The 11,912-nt window shown below is 40.1% G+C and overlaps 1 protein-coding gene across 4 annotated transcripts; it reads right to left on the bottom strand.

Annotated features, from left to right (window-relative positions):
• Window positions 1–413: 413 nt before the first annotated feature.
• Window positions 414–11,901, bottom strand: MAIP1 (matrix AAA peptidase interacting protein 1). 4 transcript variants are annotated; one of them, XM_006059321.3, is made up of 5 exons: window positions 11,452–11,901; window positions 4,629–4,700; window positions 4,086–4,212; window positions 2,447–2,594; window positions 414–716 (listed from the first exon to the last, which is right to left on the bottom strand). In XM_006059321.3, exons 1-5 carry the CDS (start codon window positions 11,899–11,901, stop codon window positions 638–640), a joined length of 876 nt encoding a protein of 291 aa, XP_006059383.1. In that variant the 3' UTR covers window positions 414–637. The 4 variants fall into 4 exon arrangements, 2 of the variants coding, with proteins under 2 accessions (XP_006059383.1, XP_044792928.1); XR_006548671.1 differs by having other exon boundaries at window positions 2,447–2,548; XM_044936993.2 differs by having other exon boundaries at window positions 654–1,663.
• Between the last annotated feature and the right edge of the window lie 11 nt (window positions 11,902–11,912).

The following is an 11,912-nucleotide window of genomic DNA, read 5'->3' as shown; positions in this document are numbered from 1 at the left end:
ACATTGTTTTTGTCTGCCTTATCCCATCTTCTAGGAGTCTAAATACAAGTATGTTAGAAAGACTTGATGTTATTTCATAGGGGACTAAGGCACTGTTCTATTTTCTTTTTCTCTTTGTGCTTTAGTCAGGTTCACTGATTTTTAGTTCTGCAGTGACCCATCTGCTGTAATTTCATCTGTTCTTTCTCACCTAGCTAGTGAACAAAGAGGTAATCAAATAGCAGCAGTGACTTTTTAAAAGTAAATCTTTCTCATACTTGAATTATTGGTATAAGTGTATTAACCACAAATAAAATATTTCAGGACTATGAATTTAGAAAAGTAAATTTTCTTTACTGCCTGTAAAATTAGTTTGTGTATATATACATATACATGTAACATGAGAAATGACACTGAATATGACACCAGTGACGGGCTGTTGTAATTTTTTTTACTTTGACTTTTACAGAAAGTGATGACAATCTATGGAAAATGTTTTATTGTATCATGCTTATTTACTACAAGGAACATTTTATAATAATACAAAAGTAATCCACAAACTTGATTAAGTGAAGATCAATTGATCTGAAAATTTTTTCTTCCTTAGTCTTTCACAGTAATTGCCAAAAGTTCAATAAGCTGCTTTTTCCAAGAACAGTTATTCTAATAACTTTGGGTGTTCAATCCGTGCAATGGTCCAGTCAGGCTTTACTCCTTGTGTAAACTCTCTCTGAAATCTAAGGAAACGTTATAAACAATGTGTATCCTGTATCAGTTCAAAAACTTCCTGGATCACTATGTAATTTGCAAGTACATAGTTGAGGCAGTTTTTAGCAAAAAGCTAACAGATAATGGTAAATAAAAATCAAAAGTTTAACCTACCAATTTGATCACAAAAAATATCCCCACAAAAATTAGAAGTGCATTCTCAACTGAGTATTTTTAATAGACAGATCTATATACACTCCAATATCTGCCAGTCCGCGAGAGAAACGTGTTTTTCTGCTAAGTACTAGCTATAATATATGCCTAATATGAGGAGAAAAAAACTGGACTACGCTGATAAAACAGCACTTCCATGGAGGTTGGTTATGTGATTAGATTTACTCACAGCTGGCACTAAGTTCATTCTTGAAAATAGCAGTCTTTATTACCTGCCTGTGATCTTAGTAGGGACTATCAGAACAACCAAAGGTTAGTGTTGATTATAGTGTTCTAAATGATATCTTTAAAAAGAGACAATTGAGTAGATTTAAATTAAATAAGTACTTAAATATATAGAATATTTTGGGCAATTACAAATAAAGCAAAATTCCACACAGGAAAAAAGAAATGGGAAAAAAAAAAAAAAAAAAGCACATTTCCTTCAAGAAGTGAAAAAATGAAGATACAATTCTCTTTACCTTAGTGAAACAGGATACATTTTCTTTCTTAGGTCATTTTGGGGTTTTGTTCATTGTTTTAAAGCAAATTTGTATAACTTTAATGACGTAAAAGTATTCTTTTAAACAGATATTAAAGTATATCTCCACTGACTCTCTTGAATTGTTCACTGTTCCAAATTTTATTCACATAATAATACACTACAGTGTCTCATTTGAATAAGTTGCTAACCTCCCATTAGACAGTACCTCCTTAAGGGCAGGAACCCTTCAATTCTGTGTCTGAACTCTCACCAGAGTACCTGGTAAAGAGGAGATGGTCAATAATTATCTAGTGAGTGCATGGTCCATGTGCCAATTACAGCATATTTTATTTTCCAAAGATGGTCATAACTACATTTCACGTGCTCTTCTGCCCCATGAAGAGGTGGAGTATCTCCATGTCCTTCACTGTGCAGATCCTGTGACTGTTTGGACCAGCAAACCATGCAGAAGTGAGGCTGTTCCAATCCTGGGCATAGCCCTTTTCCTGGAGGGCTACATCTAGCATCTTCTGTCTTTTGGAAGCCAACCACCATGTAAAACACGTGACTATCTTAACACCTCCACAAGCCCAAGCTACAAAGAGAGGCCTTGGAGAATGAGACATTATGTGGAGAAGCCAAGGAGCATCCTGGTGCTGCCCTATGAGTGAGGAAGCCCATTGTGGAAATGAATCCCTGGCTCCTACCATCCCAGTTGATGCCAGGTAAAGCAGAGAAAACCCCACAGCTGAGCCTTTCCAAAATTCCAGAGCAGTAGAAAAGCAGGCAAAATGAGTGGCTGTTTGTTGTCACCGAGTTTTGGAATGGTTTGTAATGTAGCAATAGACAGCTGAAACACTGTTAAATTAAGTTCAGCAATATTACTGCTTCCTAATTTCTGAACGCTCCTGTTTTGTGGCCAGTATGTCTTTATAACTACCTCTCTTCATAGATACTTGTCAAATTTCAATTTTTTCTTCCTAAAGCTCCCTTTAGTTTTCATGTCTGCATACTACCTTCCATTTCTTAAAGAAAGGAAACAATAAATGTGATTAGACTTACTCATAGCTTGCACTAAGAAGTTGTTTAGTTTCCACGTTCTGATCCCCCAACTTAACCTGGAACACACGGGCTCCACTTATGGCTTCACTGGGGATGTTGGCACTGGTTAGATACCAAAAGCACATCAGGATGTTAACAAACTTCCTTCCTTAGAGAAAAAACATACACACATACAGATACAAATGACAATAATCTATCATCCTTATATCCAAAATGAAATTAGCAATTGGCAGTAATTATACAGTCATTACAGATCAAATTTTGTGCTCATTCTAACTTAAGGTACCTGTATTGACACCTTTTATTTTTAGAAAATTCTCTTGGGGTTTACGACGTATTTGCCTCCCTCTCTGTAACACAGTATAAGAGCTACTATTTACTGAGCAGGTACTTATTGCCCAACCGTACTATGTGGATTCTTTTCCATTTGTGGGATTTTCTAAAATTATGATAACAGGTATCTATTGTCAAGCCAAAAAACAGTAGGGGGAAAAACACATTTTTTTGGTGCTAACTTAACCCCAACTGCCAGAAAGAAAAAAACACTTCTCGTCTACTCTAATTCACTTTATATGCCCAGTGATTATGAGAATGTCCTGTGCAAAAACCAGGCAGTGACCATGATGCTAAGATGCAATTTGAAATACTAGGGAGAAGAAAATATTTATCATTAAAAGTACCTTTCTGAATGTTTCAAATTAACATGTATGTGAAAATATTTTCACTGTTAAAGAGTTCTCAATCAGAACTGCCTTAGCAAGTGTGTGAGCAAAGGCTAGATTTCCTATGTGCCTAGCACATAATACATATGTGTATATTTGTAGAAGGAATAAGTAAGTCACTGAGTTTTCAGGAATGCTATTGTGAAAATAGGACAAGGAAAAGAACAAGATAAATGCAAAAGTTCCTTTCAATTATTTTCACTGTCTCCAAATAAATCCAATTGGGAGTTCTGAGTTAATGTTACTCTTAAAACAGTCTTTAGCTAACAGTATTTACTTTTTCTTTTACTTTTTACTTCTACTTAACATACAGCTGGACACTTAAAATACTGAATTGTTTCCTTTAAGTTAGGAAATCTGAAACACAAATATTTTCACTTTGACATAGGAGCAGCTTGTCTTGGGCAATTTTCATTAACTTAAGTGACAATGTTCTCTTCTATGAATTAAACAGCATTAGGGAAAAGTTCTTTTTTTAAAATTAATCTTTTTATTTTGTAATGGGGTATAGCTGATTAACAAACAATGTTGTGACAGTTTCAGGTGAACAGCAAAGGGACTCACCCACGCCTATACATGTATCCATTCTCCCCCAAACCCTCCTCCCATCCAGGCTGCCACATAACACTGAGTAGAGTTCCAGGTGCTACACACTAGGACCTTGTTGGTTATCCCATTTTAAAAACAGCAATGTGTACATGACCATCCCAAATTTCTAGATAGAAAGGCATTCAAAACAATTACCATACCCCAAGTCTTCCAGAGCAAGGTCTTTAAAGAATGAATAAATTATTTTCTCTGTAGTTCTATAAATATCCACTTGTACCAACAAAATGCCACTATCCCATGATCTTTCACTAGTTTAGCTTATCTGGACAACTGTGGGCCATTTAAAATTGACTATGCTCCAGGATTACCTTTCTCATCATAGTAAATGGAGATGTCTCCTGTTGATGTGTACACAATTTCATCTATGTCAGCAGCAAGAGCATTTTTATGGTTGTCAGGTAGTGAAGTAACCTTTTCTTTCAATACACGTAGAGTCTAAGTATGGAAAAAGCAAACCAGAGTTCACTTGTTGAACTGTCAAAAGCTTTTCAAAAAGTTGAGTGAATTCTTCATGGAATGTATTTTGTAAAACTATTTTTAAATTTACAGCCATACGTATTCACTTTCAAAAGCAAGGCTGAGAGGCATCTGATTCTTCAGTTAGATAACTCCTAATAGAACATTCTATGTAAGAACTGAAAGACAGCATATTCACTTATGCCTTAAGTAGCAAGTCATTCTATGCTTTTTAAGACCCCGAGTACTCCAAAGGCAAGATAGAGGGACTCTACTTTGGGTGACGGCATACATGTTATTTTAAAGCATAAATAAGGACAATGCATATCATTCTAATGAAAGAAAATAATACACGTTAATAATCATTTTTAAAGGAAAATTAAAGTATACTTTACCTCTTTGGCCACAAGTTCTTCCAATAGATCAAACTTACACTGTGACAGCAATTTGGACACATGAGCAAAAGCCTTGAAAAGAAACGAAAAGTGGGGGAAGGGTGGTGATTATTATTTTAAGATACCATGCGAAATACCATACAATGTACAATGCTCATACTTCAAAGGCTAAGTATAACAAAGACTATTTTATGATAAAGGCAATAAACATTATCAACACTAAGATATCGATGGTTAGGCATGACTCCTTCAAAGTTGTTGACTTTTCTTATGCAGCCTTTCCACACACACAATAGTAAGTGGGCAGATTGCTAATGATGTATGCACTCCAAGGACCTGAGAAAAGAATGTGTGTGGTGTATATACTAGGTTCTCAATAAAAAAATCTTCTATATAGTTCCTTTTAAAATAACAATGAAGTAATCAGCCATCCTGACTGTCATATGATCATCCTCTGAATCCTGAATACATAGCAGCACAACCTAAATCTGTACCTAAGTACAACCTAAGTCTGTACCTAAGTACTAAGCAGTACAATCTAAGTACTGGGAGTCTGGAGATCTGGACTGCAGCTGACCCTCATTAAGATAGATAGTGAAAGTGTTAGCCGCTCAGTCCTATCCAACTCTTTGTGATTTCATGGACTGTAGGCCGCCAGGCTCCTGTGTCTGTAGAATTCTCCAGGCAAGAATACTGGAGTGGACTGCCATTCCCTTCTCCAGGGGATCATCCTGACTCAGGGACTGAATGCGGGTCTCCCGCATTGCGGGCAGATTCTTTACAGTCTGAGCTAACTCTTCAGACAGGTCTAAAACAGATATGGCATTGGTAAAGTGGGAGAAAAGATAATGAGTTTGGACAGTCTAATGCAGTAGACTTCAACTTTGAAGTACAAGATCCCACTTTGAAGTGGGAGACAGTCAACTGCAATCCTCCACACTACTAGTAATGAGGAATGGAGCTGTGCATTAAGACTCTACCTGTTTTCAAGGAGCTTCCTGTCTACTTGAGGAGAGAGCCAAGAAGATGGACAAATCCAAGAATTATGACAGGAATAAGAACAAGATGATTTTCGGAGAATACAGGTGAGAACTTACACTATCTGGGTGGACAATAAGGGGGCTTCCTAAAGGAAGAACCATCTAAGAAGAAATTTGAAGAACTAATGAGAGAAAGAGGATACAAAGGTGTGTCAGATAGACAACTCTCATAACTGTTATGGGCTGGATTGGGTTTTCCAAATTGAAGCCCTAACTCCCAGCACCTCAGAAGGTAACTATATTTGGAGACAGGGCTTTTAAAGAGGTGATGACGTCAAATGAGGGTGGGCCCTAGTCCAATTTGACTGGTGTGCTTACAAGAGGATTAGTGGACACACATGGAGATACCAGGGACACATGAGCATAGAGGGGAAAAAAAAACATGTGAGGACACAGAAAGAAAATGATCATCTACAAGCAAAGGACAGAGGCCACAGAAGAAACCAAACTTGCCAACACCTTGTTCTCGGACTTTCAGCTTCCAGAAATGCAACAAAATAAAGTTTTATGGTTTAAGCAACCCAGACTGATATATTTTGTTATGGCAGCCCTAACAACAATGGCCAGGAAGCAACAGTTAGAACTGGACATGGAACAACAGACTGGTTCCAAATAGGAAAAGGAGTACGTCAAGGCTGTATATTGTCACCCTGCTTATTCAATTCATATGCAGAGTACATCATGTGAAATGCTGGGCTGGATGAAGCACAAGCTGGAGTTAAGACTGCCTGGAGAAATTTCAATAACCTCAGATATGCAGATGACACTACCCTTATAGCAGAAAGTGAAGAACTAAAGAGCCTCTGGACGAAAGTGAAAGAGGAGAGTGAAAAAGTTGGCTTAAAATTCAACATTCGGAAAACTAAGATCATGGCAACTGGTCCCATCACTTCATGGCAAATAGATGGGGAAACAATGAAAACAGTGAGGACTTTATTTTGGGGGGGCTCCAAAATCACTGCAGATGGTGACTGCAGCCGTGAAATTAAAAGGCTTGCTCCTCGAAAGTAAAGTTATGACCAACCTAGACAGCATATTAAAAAGCAGAGACATTCCTTTACTAACAAAGGTCCATCTAGTCAAAGCTATGGTTTTTCCACTAGTCATGTATGGATGTGAGAGTTGGACTATAAAGAAAGCTGAGCACCAAAGAATTGATGCTTTTGAACTGTGGTGTTGGAGAAGACTCTTGGGGGTCCCTTTGACTGCAAGGAGATCCAACCAGTCCATTCTAAAGGAAATCAGTCCTGAATATTCATTGGAAGGACTTATGCTGAAGCTGAAACTCCAATACTTTGGCCACCTGATACGAAGAACTGACTCAATGGAAAAGACCTTGATGCTGGGAAAGACTGAAGGCAGGACGAGAAGGGGACGACAGACGATGAGATGGTTGGATGGTATCACCGACTCAATGAACATGAATTTGAATAAACTCCAGGAGTTGGTGATGGACAGGGAGGCCTGGCATGCTACAGTCCACAGGGTCACAAAGAGTCGGAGCGACTGAATTGAACTGAATATAATAATGGAGTTGAATTTTGAGAAAAAGCACACTTCCAAATGGACTCAATGATTCCTTGCAAACATTTTAGATGCTCTCAGGGTTCAGAAACAACCTATGTATTATAGTAAGCCTTTGTGTGTGGAAGATGGGTGAAATTTGTTTAGAAGTAACAGACATCACGGAAAAGGAGTACATCAAGGCTGTATATGGCACCCCACTGCAGTACTCTTGCCTGGAAAATCCCATGGACGGAGGGGCCTGGTAGGCTGCAGTCCATGGGGTCGCTGAGAGTCGGACACAACTGAGCGACTTCACTTTCACTTTTCACTTTCATGCATTGGAGAAGGAAATGGCAACCCACTCCAGCGTTCTTGCCTGAAGAATCCCAGGGACGGGGGAGCCTGGTGGGCTGCCATCTATGGGGTCACACAGAGTCGGACACGACTGAGGCGACTTAGTAGTAGTAGTAGTAAGGCTGTATAATGTCATCCTGCTTATCTAACTTATATGCAGAGTATATCATGAGATATGCTGGGCTGGATGAAGCACAAGCTGGAATCAAGATTGCCAGGAGAAATACCAATAACCTCAGATATGCAGATGACACCACTCTTATGGCAGAAAGTGAAGAACTAAAAAGCCTCTTGATGAAAGTGAAAGAGAGTGAAAAAGTTGGCTTAAAGCTCAACATTCAGAAAACGAAGATCATGGCATCCAGTCCCATCACTTCATGGCAAATAGATGGGGAAACAGTGGAAACAGTGTCAAACTTTATTTTCTGGGGCTCCAAAATCACTGCAGATGGTGACTGTAGCCATGAAATTAAAAGACGCTTATCTTGGAAGGAAAGTTATGACCAACCTAGATAGCATATTGAAAAGCAGAGATATTACTTTGCCAATAAAGGTCTGTCTAGTCAAGAATATGGTTTTTCCAGTGGTCATGTATGGATGTCAGAGGTGGACTGTGAAGAAAGCTGAGGGCTGAAGAATTGATGCTTTTGAACTGTGGTGTTGGAGAAGACTCTTGAGAGTCCCCTGGATTGCAAGGAGATCAAACCAGTCAATCCTAAAGGAAGTCAGTCCTGAATATTAATTGGAAGGACTGATGCTGAAGCTCAAACTCCAATACTTTGGCCACCTCATGCGAAGAGTTGATTCATTGGAAAAGACCCTGAGGCTGGGAGGGATTGGGGGCAGGAGGAGAAGGGGACGACAGAGGATGAGATGGTTGGATGGCATCACCGACTCGATGGACATGAGTTTGAGTGAACTCCGGGAGTTGGTGATGGACAGGGAGGCCTGGTGTGCTGCGATTCATGGGGTCGCAAAGAGTCGGACACGACTGAGCCAATGAACTGAATTGAACTGAACAGACATCACAATCATGTTGAAATCCAACCATGATACTCTAGTTTCTGTGGCCAATGATCAAACCTGAGCAAATTATCCTGTAAGGTAATAATGTCCCATTAGGAGGCTGCCCTGATAAACCTTTGATGATATAAGATTTCTTAACCTAACAAGGGACTTCCCTGCTGGCTTAGTGGTAAAGAATCCACCTGTAATGCAGGAGCCATAAGAGGTATGGATTTGATCCCTGGGTTGGGAAGATTCCTGGAGTAGGGCATGGCAACCCACTCCAGTAATCTTGCCTGTACAATCCCCATGGACAGAGAAGCCTGGTGAGTTACAGTTCATGGGTCGCAAAGAGTTGCACATGACCGGTGACTTAGCATGCAGACATGCAACCTAAACAGGCTTCTGGGAAATAGCTTTTTCCTTCATAGAAAAGGCCAAAATATGTAAAAGATATTGCAAAACAAACAGTAAATGGTTAATGTGGTTTGATGGCAGTAACAGGGATAATATCATATGTACTTATCAATGGAAGTAAAGTTTGTGGGGCTAATAAAGCTGTTTAAGGAGAAGGTGATGGCACCCCACTCCAGTACTCTTGCCTGGCAAATCCCATGGATGGAGGAGCCTGGTGGGCTGTAGTCCATGGGGTCACAAAGAGTCGGATACGACTGAGCGACTTCACTTTCCCTTCTCACTTCCACGCATTGGAGAAGGAAATGGCAACCCACTCCAGTGTTCTTGCCTGGAGAATCCCAGGGATGGCAGAGCCTGGTGGGCTGCCGTCTATGGGGTCACACAGAGTCGGACACGACTGAAGTGACTTAGCAGCAGCAGTAGCAGCAAGGACTGTCTATCATTGGACCATCTATTCCTCTGGCTCACATGATGAATAAAAGCTTGCCTAGATTGGTTTAAAATAAGCTACAGGCTATACTGTATAACACAGGGAATATAGCCAATATTTTTAACTATAAATGGAGTGTAATCTTTAAAACCTGTGAATCACTACATTGTATATCTGTAACATTGTATATCTGTAACATTACAATTATACTTTGAGAAAAAAAATTTAAATTATAAAATGTTTTTAAAAAGCTTGCCTAGGTTATACTTAACTATGTCAATTTCTAGTAACTCTGGAGAACGAAGAATGCTTGTAGAATGAGTCACAGAACAATGCACCTCAGCAGTTGCTAGCTATACATTCTTGAGTTAATCATTTGACCTTTCTAGACTTGATTTTTATCATCTGTAAAAGGGAATTAGACTAGAATAATGAGCATGAAGGTGTCTTTCATGTTCCATGACTGAAAAAGAAAAATGTTAATGAATCACAGAAGGCAATGGCACCCCACTCCAGTACTCTTGCCTGGAAAATCCCATGGACGGAGGAGCCTGCAGTCCATGGGGTCGCTAGGAGTTGGACATGACTGAGCGACTTCACTTTCACTTTTTACTTTCATGCATTGGAGAAGGAAATGGCAACCCACTCCAGTGTTCTTGCCTGGAGAATCCCAGGGACGGGGGAGCCTGGTGGGCTGCCGTCTCTGGGATTGCACAGAGTTGGACACAACTGAAGCAACTTAGCAGCAGCAGCAGCAGCATGATCTAACTGACAGCTTGATATTCACATCCCAAGATAATATTCTATAGTTGGGAGGTTAGTTTAAAGGGCAAGTTGAGCCCATGAGAGTAGATAATCTAGCCAATGTTTATGCACCAGATTATTCCCAAGCCCTAGAATTACATCTATGCAAAAGAAGGAAGAGTTGCCTTATGAGATCTAGGTAGGAAGACTTTTCAGCCATGTCGTTTTAAACTCTAGGTGTTAAAAAAACTGGTTTGCTTGATCTGAAAGGTCATGTTAAGCAACCACTGGTTTAATGGAATCTCTAAATATTTGCCATGGATGACCTAACATTCTTTTTGGAAATCAGAATGGCTAAATGCACAAAAATTGACTTAGATGAGGCAAGACTGCATACAGACTGGCTGATGAATGGGTGCAAATACTACTTTATAGCAAGGATGGGGGCTAAAATAGCTCACAGCTGGAGGACCTTTAGGATCAAAGAGTGACTAAAAAGTGTTCCATGCTCCTTTGTGGTCAAAGGAAGTAGAGAGTTAGGCTTGATTCCTGTCCTGTCCATGGGAGGATGACTTCCATTCCTTATTGACACATAAATGAGCAGGAGGTAGACAAGCTCACAAGTCATCTGCAGGAATCCTGAAGGACAGTAGCACCATGCTCATTTACCTCTGCACAAACAAAACATTTTGAGAACTGACAGGAACTGAGATTTATCCCTTATAATGCTATTAACTATGCTTGCTCTTTGCTTTTAAATTTTTTTGTAAAAACACAGATTAGTCAAGAATTGACTCAGGGAAGCAAAAAGCACGAGTTAATATTGACACTGATTATATAAAATTGAAAACATTCAATTTATAACTGACAGATCACATAAATAAGTATAAATGGCTGTGTTTATAGAAATAAACTGAAAAAACTAGAAGTAAATATATCAGTGCCAGCATATAATCAGTATTGGCTTTTTCATTCTTTTTTCATTCAGAAAAAATCACATTTCAGAAGAAATAAAGCCATGGAGCTTTTCAGTGACCGAAATAGGCTTTGAATCCATTTCTATCTGATTCAAAACCTGCAGAGGACAGAAAAAGTAATTAAGGGACTTCAAATTGGTGTCTCCATCAATCCCCTATTCCTCGGAGACAGTGCAAACAGAAGCAGCAGCTTAATTTACAGCAAGTGGCCAGAGAGCTCTGTATTTGAGTCACTACCCACATTTGATCATTTGAGACCCAGTTGAAACCTCATCGCTAAACACTTTTGCGTATCTTAACTGCTGAATTCATGAGAGGTGGATAGGTTACTCCTAGAGAAATAAACCAACCTGCTTCGCTCCTTCTGAGAACTCTGTGATGCTGAACTCTTGGTCGAAATAGGCCCAGATAAGGAAGGAGTAAATTCGAGTCCGAACCCAGTTGATGGGGTTGGAGAACCCCAGAATGATCATTTTGGTTTTCTGACGCTGCTGGGGTTGCTCCTCGGTGCTGTAGGTTCGCCGGGGGCAAGAAGGGAAAGTGGGGAGGGTTGAGGCGACTTCCAGGGGGCTGAGCAAGGGACGCTGAGGACCCCGAGCAGACAGGGCCAAGGCCGCGGAGGCCCAAGAGACTCGAGGAAATGGGGCTGCTCCCGAGCCGAGGCGGCGGCGGCAGAAGTAGCAAAGTCCAGACAATGGGCGCTTCACCTCGGCCGAACTGAGACTCCGGAGCCGGGCGACCCAGCCCGGTAGAGGCCGAGAAAGTAGCAAGCGCGGTAAAAGACGGGCGGCCAGCGCCATTTTTGTGACCT

The sequence above is a fragment of the Bubalus bubalis genome, chromosome 2 (assembly GCF_019923935.1).
Source record: "Bubalus bubalis isolate 160015118507 breed Murrah chromosome 2, NDDB_SH_1, whole genome shotgun sequence".
NCBI classification, from domain to species: Eukaryota; Metazoa; Chordata; class Mammalia; order Artiodactyla; family Bovidae; genus Bubalus; species Bubalus bubalis.
Note: the sequence above shows the minus strand (reverse complement) of the source record. Positions and strands in the feature narration are given on the sequence as shown.